The 14697-nt window shown below is 43.0% G+C and overlaps 1 protein-coding gene across 3 annotated transcripts in view; it reads right to left on the reverse strand.

Moving 5' to 3' along the window:
- Positions 1-1052: 1052 nt before the first annotated feature.
- MAP3K9 (mitogen-activated protein kinase kinase kinase 9) overlaps positions 1053-14697 on the reverse strand; it is an 82775-nt gene continuing 69130 nt past the window's right edge. For 2 of the 3 annotated variants that reach the window (XM_088471308.1, XM_088471307.1), the window contains 5 exons: positions 13906-14028; positions 9926-10079; positions 8601-8704; positions 5163-5957; positions 1053-1743 (listed from right to left, as the gene is read on the reverse strand). In XM_088471308.1, the coding sequence (XP_088327434.1) occupies positions 1274-1743; positions 5163-5957; positions 8601-8704; positions 9926-10079; positions 13906-14028 (1646 nt within the window). In that variant the 3' untranslated portion in view covers positions 1053-1273. The remainder of the gene's footprint in view (positions 1744-5162; positions 5958-8600; positions 8705-9925; positions 10080-13905; positions 14029-14697) is intronic. The other variant, XM_088471309.1, reaches the window with a different exon arrangement.

Here is a 14697-nt window from a genome sequence, read left to right on the forward strand (position 1 = left end):
GCTTGTGTCAGTAATAGCCAAATCCCAATGAAAATTATTCAATGTGTGAAACTGGAGTGCGGGGGACCCGACAAACACCTCTTATGCCCTTCTGCCAATTAAGCCTCACATAAAAGTATATAAGTGTGTTTAAGCATCACTCTCACCCTGCCACTGCCCTGACCCGAACATTAATCCCGTAACATGTTGGTTCTCACATAGTTCAAGATCAATAATACTCCAGATTATCTTTTTAACACTTATACCCAATGCTGTAGAGACGGAATATGAGCTTGATACAAAGGCTGTAATTGCACGTTCTCTCTGTATTCTAGAAAAGTGCAATGCGCTGCACTATTATCCATCAGTTCATGGTTTAAATACCAAACCCCCATCTATTTGCCTTGAAGCTTTTTTTTTTTTTTTTAATTAATATGCTATCCATGCATTTAGGGAAAGTAATATAATGGAATCATGCCTGCCAACAGACAATGCTGTAATAGCTATCTGAATACCACAGGTGATATTTACTGTAAATCAGGGAACAGAACAGACATGAGAGCACAGGCCATGCCTGCTCCCAGCCAGCCACTTTGCTTTTTCTTTAAAGCTCCAGTGTAGGTTACATGACAGCTTTCAATATTAATATATCTGTAAAAAGGGAATGGAGGGGGTGACCCAGTGTAAAGACTTAATAATTAACACTAGAAAGCACATCACCATTAAGAGTGACCTGTTCAGAAGTCTGCAACAACAAAAAAAACCCCCAAAAAACAGTTTGCATATATAAGGATTTAAGTGAACGTTACTGTGGTTTTCAGATGTAGTTCACCATAGCACAAAGAAAAGTGGCTACACTATGTTATGCTGGAAATAAAAAGAAAAAAAACAAAAACAGGAATGTATTTAAAACTACATCAGCAAGACAATAATAATAATAATGAGAATAAAATATATATATATATATATAAAAGAAAATGCTGATTTTTTAATACTTGTCTTTGATCTAATCATGTGTGCCCTCCCCCTCCCCCCCTGTAAAAGCAAAATGAATAATATCTAGTAATCCAGTGGATCGGATAAGGAGTTCTTGCTGGATTAAAGACATTTCAGAATTACAGTATTGCCAAATATTCAAGAGATGAAAAGGCAGATAGAAGGATAAACAGGGCAAGCAGCATAATTACTAAGTCTCTTATTGCCTTCCAGTGATCTTGTGAATCCTCAAAGTGCATTCAGTGCAAGCTATGTGGCTATGTCACATTTCTGCTGACTGCAGGTAGACATGCCGCTTTTAAGACCAGAACTCTTGTTTTTGTTCACAGGTTTTGTAGGTTTTAAGTTTGGTTCTGCATAGCGGAACAGTGCTATCTTGACTCTGACCTTCTACATCCACATCCAGTAATGTCCGTTCACCTATAGGGTGCACCACATGGATGGGAGTGAAGCCAGAGAACGCAGGCCTCTCTTCCACGGTGCTCCCGCTGCTGCTGGCAAAGCAAGAGTCCATGTTGCTTGGAGTTTCAGCAAATGAGCTATTAGCAGGAGATTCACTTCTGTTCCTGCTTGGAGACACAAACCACCACGAGTCAAGTCTCTGTCTGTTGGTGGAAGGTCGAGGTCTTGGAACAAACTCTAAAGTTTTGGGTCTTTCCAGTGTAGCATCTTGTTGAACATTCCAGCGTCGTGGAGTGGGAGGGAACACTACATTGGGGTCGGGAAGGCGGGGAACTTCTTTTGTGTCTCTATTTGGGGATACGATACCTAAAGTAAAAAGACATCAAAATTATTCTATCATTTCCATTTAATAATAAAAATCTATATATTAAAAAAAATAAAAATAAATCTAAGCCCTAAACCAGGCCTGGCCAACCTGTGGTTCTCCAGCTGTTGTGAAACTACAATTCCCAGCATGCTTTACCAGCTAATCAACTGGAGGGTATGCTGGGACTTGTGGTTTCATAACAGCTGGAGAGCCATAGGTTGGCCAGGCCTGCCCCAAACACTCTACCATAACTTTTTCATAACGTTTTATTTATTCTCATCAACCTCCTCTAAACTAAAATGTTATATGGAAGCTAGTGTTTTATTTAAATGACATAAAACCCAAAACAATAAAAAAAAGGTATAAAGCAGGACTACTCAACTGGTGGCCCATGAGCGGTTGCAAAGTGGCCTGTGAACGGCTGGCGTATTTTACACAGCACTGATTTGGCCGTCTGGTAGCAGTGGCAGGCTAGGTCGTGCGTTTGTGCTGGCAACTAAGGGGTGGATATGCAGCTGGGCCCATCGTGTGACCTCCACCGCACAAGGCAAGGTGGCCACTCAGTGGTAATGGAAAGCAGACAAATGGGCAGACTGCACTCCAGTGAGGAACTAGACGAGGAAAGACAGTGTGCTATCTGAACAGCAAAAGTAAATGGTGAGATAACAACGGGCATCTGGAGGAGTCTGATGGCATATAAAAGGCATGTGGAGCCTTTCATTTTGTCTCCAATTTGGGTTTGTGTACCTGTCTCCCATATGCCTCTTTGTCCCCATCCCCTCCCTGCCTATGTCTGTTCGCACTTCTATTCCCTTAAGGTGTAGGTTTGTGGATTTCTTTTTCCACCTGGAGTGTATTGTGTGGCATTAAGTGGACTGAGGGCCTGATTCAGACCCGCTCATGAGCGTTATGCGCTCACAAGCGGGTCGATGGTGGCCCAGTGCGCATACGCACGACGGAGTCGGCTCCGTCGTGCGCCTGCGCGAGACCCAGATAGCGACGGGCAAACCGTTGCGCTCCGGATCTCGTACCAAAGGGGGCTTGCTGTCGATGTTGAGTGACAGCACACCCCTTTGGTGGGCGGGCCGGGGGAGTGGCTGCCCAAACGGAGGCGTTCCCATGTGAACGCCTCCGTTTGGGGGCTGCCCCACTGACATCAAGAGTGATGTCAATGGGAGAGATTTGGGCTCTGTTTGAGCTGAAATCTCTCTTGGGCTTGCAGCAACGAGACCCTACTACAAGGGTCTCGTCGCAAGCCCGATGGTCGCGATGGTCTTGACCATCGCGACCATCTTCCTGGCCGCTCGCTATAGCTGTGGGTGGTCACCCACAGCTATGCGAGCAGCCAGGAGGCCGCTCTAAAAAACAAGAAGGCCGGCCCTGATTCAGAGCGAGCGCTCTGTCAGAGCGTCCCACTTTGAATCAGTGCCTGAGGGCACTGTGTAGCATAATATAGACGGAGGGCACAGTGTTTCAGAAGGTGAACAGAGAGCACTGTGTGGAATAATACAGACAGATGGCAGTGTTTTATAATGTGAATTGATGGCACAGTATTTTTTAAGGGCACAGTGTTTCATAATGTGAACTGAGGGCCTGATTCTGCAAGGATCGTAATTGCAAAGCTACACGCAGGCTATAAATATATGATATATGCACACATGCAGCTTTGCAATTGCGATCCCTGCAGATATGGTAATACAGCAGGAGGCATCACGCCTCCTGTGCATTACTTATCCGAGCTGCGTTGTCCAAGGCAGCATCGTATAATCTGCGTAACATTGGCCGGCTGCGATGACCCATGGGGGTCCCGCAGCCAGCCGCTATAGCTTAGAGGAAGAGGCCAGGAAATCTCAGTCAGCCGACGGAAATCCTGGCTTCTTCCTTCCCCTGCAACGGCGGCGACATGCCTCCGTTTTGGGAAATGGAAGGCATCGCAGCCCCCTCCCCGCCCACAAACGGCAGCAGACTGCCAATCCCTGACAGTCTGCGAGCGAGTTAGCAGGACCCATTCTGCACACTGCGCAGATTCCCAAACATCGGGAATCTGCGTTCAGGCCCTGAGGGCACAGTATTGCATAATGTGAGCTGGCAGCACTGTGTGGCATGATGTGAAATAGATTTTAAACTTTACTTGTGTTTTTGCAGTAAAGCTTGAATGTCCGGCTCTCCTCATCTCCCTAACTTTTCAGTGGCCACTCAAAATAGTAGTTGAGAACCTCTTTTATAGTAATGCACTGTAGAGAATCTATAGCTGTTAAAACAGCATGACTCCTGAATGAGCAACTTTGCAATCAGAAGGTCCCTCTCTGTACAGCTTTGGTCCCAAAAATCCAGTCACCCTAAAGCGTCTCTCAGGGGTCAATTCAATTAGGGGCGGGATTGCAAAAGTGAGTTTGTATCCTGAAACTCACATACATCACGTAATGCGCGCACCTCAGAATTGCACAATTCAATTACGTAAAATTTCGTCCAGTCAGATAAACATGAGGGCGGCTGCAGGAAGATAATCTTCCCGCAGCTGCTGCTCTCAGAGGGACCTTCCGGTCCCTCCTGTTGCCAGCACCCTCTCCCCCTCTGTCTGCTGTGCTGCCAATCACTGCTGATCGGTCAGCAAAGCAGAACCCTCTACCCAGCGCCTGCAGAACTGAGCAGCCGCTGGGGGAAAAGTAAGTTAACCCCCCCCACTCATGCTCCTGACATACCTGGTTACTGTATCTGGTCTCAAATTGAACGTCGCAATGTTTTAAGATTTGTAGAAAAAAAAAAAATAATAATTTTTTTTAATGAAACCATTTTGGATAAGTTAAAATGGATGTTCCTCACCTAATTCACTCATTAAAAAAAAACACGACAATTTTGGAGCGGTTTTTGGGGAAAAAAAAGTCAGTTAAGTAGTTAAGTCCCGTGTTGGGCTTGACCCGTCGGCATTTAGACCAGCGGCATCCTGTCCGGCGGGTTAATAACTACATCTCGTTTAAACAGTGCACCTTCCTGCAGGCACCAAACTAAAACAGACCTGCCTGGGGGCGGGGTATAGGGGAGAAGGATCCTGGGCTGCTGGGAGAAAAGGATTAACTGTTTGGTGCCCGGACTCCTCCTCCAACCCATACCAACTGTCTTAAGCCTGTGTCCCCTATGGAGAGAAGAAGAAATAACTAGATAATGAACCATTGTACTGTAGGAGTCAAGATTTCAGGGCACAATTTATGTAGTGCTCTATTTAACAAGCTGAATGTTTATCACATAAATACTGAACTCTGAATAATCAAATAGATTACAGTCCCATAGGATTTGTCTGGACAACCATGTTATAAACTTAAAGTTTACTCACAAAACAATACAATGCAATGAGCAGTAGAGACCATAACAAAAATAAACGAGGCATGAAGTCAGAATTAATAAACTTGGTATGACCTACTTGATCCAGAATGGCTTGCTAAGCAATTACTTGGGGAAGTCCCATTAGCAATTACTTGGACCGCCTTAATGGCACCATCGGAAGGGGTCCTCCTGTGTCCTGGGTGAGCTCGGGGATTAAGAGTCACATGAGTTGGTGTAAGGGACTGGTTGGGATCCCGCTTAAAAGTTTCAACATGAACATTCACCAGAGGACTGCAGACAACTGGTGCTCGTTCTTCTACAGGAGGAGTGGGCATCTCGTACACTATTATCTCGTCACTATCTGAGCGCAACAGCGAACGAGTAGAGTTACATTCAGAAATGGAAGACAGGGACTGCATCGTAACAGATGTTGTTGGCTCTGCCGGATGAGATGGGGAATCCTCTTTTCGAAAAAGCTTTCTAGAAGGCGGGCTGGTGCTCCTCCTGGGACGGGCAGCGCGTTGGAAGAGGCTCTCTTTCTTCTTTTTCTCTTCCTTTGGTTCAGGTTCATCCTGACCTAAATTGCATTTGCCCGCTTCCAGGAAGTCAAAGCCTAGCCCAACAGTAGCAAGGAGAGCTCCGCAGCCCAAGAGAACCATTGAACATCTCTTGTGCTGAGAGCCACGCTTGAGGCTATTGGTGGGGGTGAGCTGTGGAGTGCTTGTAGCAGAGTTCACTGGTGTGGGATTGTCACTGGTATCACTGAATGGTCCCTCCAAATCTTCTCCTTTATGGAAAGGTATGCAGAGGTAGGACTTGTTTGGGGTGGGTGTTTGGGATTCTTTGAGATCCACCTGATTCACAGATGGGTCAGCAGCTTTCTCAGCCTCTGCTGAAAAACAAGAAAACATATTTATTCACAATACCCAACAAATCAAAATAGAAATAAACAATTCCATTAATAATTAGATCGGTACCTCTAGCTCCATACACACTTACATGCTTTAAATAAGTTCTTAATCTAAAGCTTGGTACATACTTCTGGATGTATGTACCCAGCGATACGATGCCCAACCACACTGCACAATGCGGTGACCGCCCGCCCGATATGTCCGGAACTGTCTGCATCCCCTATGCCGGCGTCAGCATCTGGGTCGTTCTATTGGCCCTACATTCAGGCTGACAGAATGACCCCGATGGATGACCTGCGGGAGTGCGCATGGTCGTGCATAGTGGGTACACACTGGCCGATGTGGACAATATGCCGGCCCGTTCCGCGGGATCAGGCAAGAGATCATCTAGTGTGTACCCATTGTATTTTTACTTTCTCTATACCCCCCTTTCTAACAATCATTAGACACTATTCATGTTTAACGAAGTAGTTGACGTTATTCCAAATGGAAATTATTTTATCTTAAACCATCATACGTTAATATAACCCATCATCTTACCCCTACATGGTTTAAGGATTAATTATTTGAGCTGGCCTGAGATATCACTGAACACTCCACTATATCCAACCCCTGGCTGCAGGGAACAATACCTGCAGCTTCTGAAGGAGTTAGCAGGCTTCAGCATCCCAGGCATCTGTAATGGCTTTTGATGAGTTACATGGAGACAAGATAAATATGATTTACACTATAATGCAGTGCTGGATATATCCCAGGAGACAGGGAGTAAAAATTACAACTGGCAACTAATGCTGGTGGGCGATTTCGGTTTATGTAAATGGAAGAGATCCCTCGCTCCCTAAAACATCCTGCTGGTCCCTAAGACTGTACCGACTGGCTTCTCAGTTTTACATTATTTTTTCAATTTCTGTTAACAGTATGTGATTATTGTGGTCAATTATAGTGAGTCATAGGTGCCTGGGGAACTGGGGAACTTGGAATCCAAAAGGCTGTAAGCATAATAGCAAGAACCTGTGAGAGACAGTGCCTATAGATGTAAAAATCAGTGCTGAATTGAATAAAGTAACCTTAAGTGTGCAGATGAATTAAAAATATAGATTGAGATCCCTACCAACCATACTGTAAAACATAAAAAAAAAAAATAATAAGCATTAACGGTTGAAACTAAAATCAGCAAAAATACAACGTAAGTGGAAAAAATAGAAAAAGGGGAGGTTTGTGTTCTAAGAATAATTTTTAAGCTGACAACAAGCTGCAAATGCTACTGATCTGATATTGCATTGTATGCTGTGCCAAAACAAGCTTGATGACCAATAACAATCCAGCCAAAAGTGTTCAGATTATTGTCAGGAATATTTCTAACCATATTTGGAAGATGACTGCAAACCTTCTGACCACACTAGTTAACCCATTGAAGCTTATAGAGATAAGTCTGTTCAGAATACGTGCAAAGTGGCTCATCTAATGTAGCCACCTACGTGTGGCCAAACTGATACACGCTGCTCAGATAACGGGCCGCGCAGTGGGATCAGAAAATGTTTACCTGCCTCTTGAAACTCAATGTAAAAATACTATGAAGTCTGTTCTGCTGCACATTAAAATATCCACTAAATACTGTTGTAAGAATACACAATAGAATAGATGTTAGACAACCTTTTCCTAACCACGAGCCTCTCTCAAATATACACATACCATATTACCGGACAGGAGAGTAGCGCTCTGTGCTGCGGCAACCCTGTAGGTATTGCACTGGCCACAGAAGCCAATCTATGTATCTGTCCAGCTCGGAGAGTCACCCAAACCTGAGAGGTTATGGCAGCGGTACTCAATGCTCCCCACACTGAGCAGAGGCAGCATATATCATAGTAACACATTCCATCCTTTCCCATTTGTGGACACAGGGTAAGGAATATGTTATAATTTTAAAGCGGGCAGAGCACAACGCAAATGACCTGCTCTCCCCCATGTTACATCTCCCATCTTACACAGTGGTAGCAGAGTCCCTCCTTGAATCTCATTACAGCAATCTGCAGCACCTAGTAACCGATAGACTGGTACTGCAGTGCTTAGGGTGTCCTCAACAGCCTACTAGTTATCTAAATGTAGCTCTGCATCAAATACAGTTTCAACTACAGTATGTAAATAAGAGAAGCAGCGGGGTTAGCGGAAGGTCAGATAGGAGGAGGCTGCAGTGGTCAAGGTGGGAGATGATTAGAGAAGGGTCTGTCAACAGCAGGAGTGAAAAAAGGACATTCTGGCAATGATTCGATGCATAAGGCAACAAAAATATAGGGGGTGAAGCTAGGCAGAGTCTGGAGTGATAACCTAGCCATGGAGGACTGGGAAGAGTGTTATATTGTCCGTGATGAGCAAAATCGGGGAAAAAGGTTGAGGAACTGGAAGGGGGGGGGGAAGATGAGGAACTCCATTGTAGACATTTTGAGAGACATTGAGACATCCAAGCGTAGATGGTAAAGAGGTAGTTCACCAAAGGTATAAAGAAAGAAAAGCAGATGGCCAACATCAGAGACTTGAGAGACAGTATACAGCAGTTCAATGGATTCGACAATTTCTTGACTCCTACAGCTTCATACACAATATGGAAAGTAATTACTTTTGCTTACCTGTCTCAGTCACAGTAGTGAACCCAGGTGCAGCAGACATTTTTATAGGCTTCCCATGGTTTGATGTACTTGATGAACAAGACTTAGAGCTCTCTAAAGATATCCTGCAGTTTGCATAAAAACAGCAATAAATTGAACAGCCTACGGGAGATGTGGCTGTGTGATGCATACATTCACTACATGGCTCCAATAACTAATTCTAGATTGGTGCAGAGCAAGTTGAAAGATAAACACGGCTGACTTCAAAGAGCCGCTGTCACCAAGTGAAGTGACAGGCTGCATTCTCATGCCATTTAGTCCAGACCAACTGGCTGCCTCTACTGTGTATAGGTGAAAGGTGCAATTGACTTACATGGGAGTGCTTTTAAAAAGGGCACTCCCATATAAGAAAAAAAATCATACTTTACAGGTAATTACTTGGAAAAGCTAACCCAAGCTGGGTACACACCACAGGCATATCTACTGAACACACCGGCCGATGCATTAGAGATATATCACCTGTTCAATGGAACGGGCGATACATCTGTCAGTGTGTACCCAGCACAAGTCTTCTACAAGTTTATTATAGCTTTGACCACTAGGGGCCAGTGTTTTATTTGTACCTATGATGCATAAATTTACCTTCACAAGCAAGTACCGTATACCTCAAATTCATGTTAAATAGTTAAATTGTAATCTATTCAGCTATACAGATAAATTGTAATGTGCAGTATTACTTGGCTTGGCTTGCTTTAGTAATAATTAAAACAAAAATACCACCAGAGAGGTATTTCCACTTTAAAGCTGGACCTATGATGCATCCAACTTAAGAACACAAGTTCAGTAGTCAGCGGGACTTACCTAATTTATGCTGTGTGCTCTTATTTCAGATAAAAAGGAGGAGTGGGAGGCCACAACATTCTTATTACTATTATTAAACACTCAGGGGGAATCAGATAGTTTTTTTGGACGCTGTAAGTAATGGATGCCAGACAGAGCAATTCCATTGCTGCTCCGAGTGGGCGTCCACACATCTTCAGCCACCCGAATTGGAGAGCAAAATGTGCGAAAAGTCTGGCTTTTGGGCGCTGAGACGGCACTTTTCGCGTCATGTCCATTAGTTTAGCCGCTTTCCGTGGCTAAACCCGATGCTTTTGACCGTGACAGGCACCATAATTAACGAGCGCCCAAAACAATTGAATTGCTCCTTCGGGCGCCCATTAATTATAGCCACCCAAAAAAACAACTGAATCGCTCCCATAGATTTCTCTGCACCTAGCACAGTGTAATATATATTTGCACTGAATGTCGCCACAATTTGCTAAGGCTTGTTGCTGAACAGTTACCTGTCTTCCCCAGTGCTGGAGTCTTTGCTACCCAGAGTGGTTGAGGCCCATGAACGGGCTTTTTTCTTGGTCTCTTTCTTCTCCTCGTCTTCACTTTCATCTTTCTGGATGCCGGTGCTCCTGTTTCTTGATTTGCTTGGATCTCCTGGAGTTACTATTCACAATGAGAAAGATACACTTATAGAAACCGCAGTGCAAAGAGAACAGAGGCTACTTAAAAGTTCTATGCACATGAAAGACTTCAAGAGAACGACCACCAGGTTATCTTATGTCTTTACTGAATAGAACCTGGTGCTGAAGACCTATTAGTATAGAGGAAGCCAGACAGCAAACTCTAAGCCAATTAGGGACAAACAAATTGTAAGGGACCATTCTTGCAAACACCGAATGGCGAGGCTACACTACAGGGACCTTTTTTGAAATTAATATTAAGAAATATAAATGATTAGAACCGGTAAAGTTGTCTACAGGAGTAAAACATTTCTTATACATCCCTATACTTCTTGCTTTTCTCTATAGTTTGCCCATAAAGCTTTTATATCATGAAGGCAGTGGTGCCGGTTCACACAACAAAACATGTTCAGTGGTTACATTATCATTCAATGTACGAAGACGAGCTATGTTGCAGTAAGGGAAATATAATATACACACTACATGCACAAATTATCTGGGTGCATACACAAACCACTAAATGAAAGCGATCTAAAAAAGGTAGAACACCCATGTAATCTATGGATAGACTGTCCGAGTCCAAGCCTCTACAGCCCGTTGTCCCAAGCCCTGGCAACAAAATCAGATTATGAATAATAGGAGTGAGGGACGTTATGGAAGAGGAGACATCTTTAAAACAATGCTACAGACATCAGCAAACTACAGCAGGCCCCATCAAAGGGTGCAATATTCTCAGAATTTGACTCAACCATAGTGGGATGTGAATAGGTGTCTGAGTATATGTATTTCAAATTTTGTCCATTTGTTTTGCACCATCTGAATGAGTAGAGTCTGATTTTGGTAAACATTATAACTTAGTAAATATTCCACAAACCAAGCTGGGCCTACAGTATGTAGCAAGTCATATGCCCTCACCTGGGCCTCTTGCCTCCGCAGACAAAGATGTAGGCCATCTTTTGGAATGTAGACAAGTATCTTAGGGGCTCCCTGATCAGCACCACCAGGAGTACATTTAAAATCCTGGGTAGTATATTACATTCATTTTACCCAGTCAGGAACATTTCTGGGATGTACAATTTTGAAGGTCTAGTTGCAGCCTGGACAGGAGGGGTGAGAACTTGAAATACCCGACCATTAACATTGGGAAGATAATTCCTAAGTACCGGGCCTGCAAAAGGTGCCAGGAGAATAGAAATGCCAAATTTAGACCTGAAACCACAAGACCAGCCGTATCCATATTTAAAGCGACCAATTTAGAGCAATTGGTCTTAAAATTTGAGAGTTGCAAAAAAAGTCTTGAATTCCTCCACAAGAACCAGTAACAATGAGACAAGGCTCGAAGGTCATCAGCATATACAGCCAGCTTAAACTCCTCTGCACCCAATACAAGCCTCTAATATCTGGATTAAGTCAAATGGTCCTAGACAAGTCCTGAATACAGTATAAAGATTGCTGTAGATAGCGGGCAACCCTGTCTAGTCCCATTAGTTACAATAACTGCATGTGAAAGACTGCTATTGATTTTAATCCTGCAACAATATATAATGCAAAGATTTAATTTAAGTAGGATGGACCTAATCCCAGGTGCCCTAGGATTGCCATCATGAAGTAACAGTCCAGTTGCCCAAAGGCAGTCTCTGCATCTGTAGATAACAACCTACGTCTTATGGTAGAAAGTACAGAGTATGACAATCAATAAACGTTTGCAGTATTATTTGGAGCTTGTCGAAACAGAACAAACCCATCTGATCGTGTATTACAGTAAGTCAGGCTGATATTATTTAACGATTGGAGAGAAGTTTGTAATAAGAGATGAAAAACACATAAGCCATTACTTTGCCAATTTTTAATGGAACTACTCCTGTATTTGTTTAGGAGTTTTGGTTTTCTGTAATCTATACGGTCATTGTCCTACCCAGTACTGTTTTCCCAGAGTTTGTATGTGTACTATTGTCTGTACATTTACCTTATGTCTATGTCAATAAAATGTTTAAAAAAAAAAAAAAAAAAAAGGATTTTTAAATGGCAAAAAAAATATTATGCTGGTCATTATACACATTATGAGAATTTAAACATCGTTTTAAGTGTACTTCACCCTGAAAGATTTAATGATTTTAATGCCACATACATACCTCCCAAATTAGCCAGGACAGTCCTGATTCTGGGTAACTGTCCCGTCATACTGCTTACTATGATTATTCCCTATGGGAGTGACGGCCACCTAGTGCTTCAGAAGCATTAGACACACTCTGGAGATGCAGCCACCCCCGTAATGAAGCACGGAAGGTGTCTCAATTTGATACTTTTGAATGTCAGGAGGTCTGCGATATCTTACTAGATATCATGCAATAGGTTTGACATTACCATGTGTGCGAAGGTCACTGCTATGTACAACAATAATCCTACAGAAACCAAATGATCAATATCGTTCATGTAAATAAATAAGACATCGGACAACCCTGTTAGTGCCCATTTGTGTTAATCACAACTCTGAATACTTGAGTGTGATCATTTGAAGATTAATTTTAGGATGTAGAGGGAATGAAGAACGTAAATCAGTGAGGACATTCAATTTAATGAAAGCATGATCGACTGACTTTTTCTCTTAATAATGCATAAGGACAAATGGTCACATCATCTGCATGCTAATGGCTTTTCCCCGGCTCCATAACCTTATGACCACCGTATTGTAATTGCTTCTTCATCCCTGTTAACAAACCACGTTTGCTCTTCTTTTCCTACAACCTGTCACTTTGCTTTGCCCACGTGAGTTGTTCATAATATAATCGAACTGTGCAACTGTCCAATTCATGCAACGCAGTATAACACACTATTAGCTTCAGCCCAAAGATTGGACACCTTAGAGCCCCGAAAGCTTGCAATCTGTATGGCATTATTACGCTGCTAATAAAAAAGCACAGTCTATATGTAACTTGGATTGTTTTTCTTTTATCGTACATAGAAAACATAGAATTTGACGGCATATAAGAACCACTTGGCCCATCTAGCCTGCCCCATTTTACATCTATTCTACTGCTGGGCAGGAAGCTTACTAGGGTGTAAGGATTTAAGTGAGGGAGGACCACTTAGAAGTCAAAGGCTGCCGTCACATCGGTCAAGCTGTAATCCCTTACATGCAAACTATGTGCTTTAAGGAAGCAATATGAAGCTTTGAAGTAATAGAGGTGGCTAAACTCCGATTTTTCACTTCCCTTGTAGTAGGCAAAGCTGTCAATGCATTAGCAGATATGCTGCTCTTCTGCAGTGTGTGGCATCTGGCCATAGGATCTCCTATATTTGCGGACAAAAAGGACTAATGTGTCTGAGTGCAGGGGAGAAGTGGGCAGCATGTGGTGTGTTAAGGAGGGGAGGTCCATGTCCAATAACATCTTGTATCCATAGTAGGACTGTCCTCTCTCTGCCGCTTTGCTTTAAAGACCAACTGATCTCTATGTGATCCACATGAACAAAAATATAGAAGATACAGAGGTTACACATCCTATCTGCATAATTTTACTGTGCTAAGGCAAGCCATATGATGCTTATGTAACTGTTAAAAGAGAATTTAAGAAGGTCAAAGTTATAATTAGTCAGTAGCCAATCAATGCACTAGAGTGGTCAAAACACAAATTCCATTCAGAACCACCTGCATAAAACTGCAAGCAAAATTAATCATTATGTGAGGTTCATACAGCTCAATGATGGCATGTGGTCTTAGTCAATGAGCAAGCACCATGTGAGACGCACATATCCAGAACGAAGGGCTGTGACAAAGCACAGTCCAATAAGCGCTTTCCACGGCTACTTACACTGAATGGCTCGGAGACGCGGAATAATGGTGGGACTTGCAGGAGGGCTGAACTTCATGCTAATTAAGCTCTTCCTTTTGTCCATGGTAGGTGAAGCCTGGACTGTGAACTTGTGTTGGAAATCTGTAAAGTGCATCAGAATGGAGAAATGGATGTTAGCAAACACAATCACTATGGTTGGTTGTGCTTATATATGTATTAAGTCACAGTAAAAATCTAACACCATCAGTTAAAGATTCTCCAGACAAGCAGAAGTATTGAAAATGACACAGTATGTGCTTTAGTCACACCACGTGTAAGTAGAAAACTGAACTAGTTTAGCCATTTTTGCATAACCACTGCTATACAGTCTATTGATGGGGTCCCTACCAATACTTACATTCAGCTCCCAGTCTCACCTATTCGGAAAAGAGAGAGCCATCAGTATTGATGGACTACCTGGTCAAGTAGCTAGAATACAGGTCTCCAATATTAGTAGCTGACTGGACAGGAACTATGACCAATCCAATCAGCATCGAGTACAAACAGACAGAGAATCAGCAGATTCCACTCAGCCATACTGGAAACGCTCACTGCTCTGCAAGCTGGCTAGAGTGGGACCTGAACACCAAAAACTTTGCAAACCTGATGGAAGAGAGAGAAAAGAAAAAGAGAAAGAGAGAGAGAAAGAGAGAGAGAAAGAGAGAGATTGTATTGTCCCGTAAAATGAAACCTAAGAGTCAAAGGGTGGAGAAGACACATTTAGGGGAGGCTCCAGATTTCTCAGATGGGCACACACCACTTTTTTCCATG

The sequence above is a fragment of the Taudactylus pleione genome, unplaced genomic scaffold (genome assembly GCF_031769625.1).
Source record: "Taudactylus pleione unplaced genomic scaffold, aTauple2 ptg000113l, whole genome shotgun sequence".
NCBI classification, from domain to species: domain Eukaryota; kingdom Metazoa; phylum Chordata; class Amphibia; order Anura; family Myobatrachidae; genus Taudactylus; species Taudactylus pleione.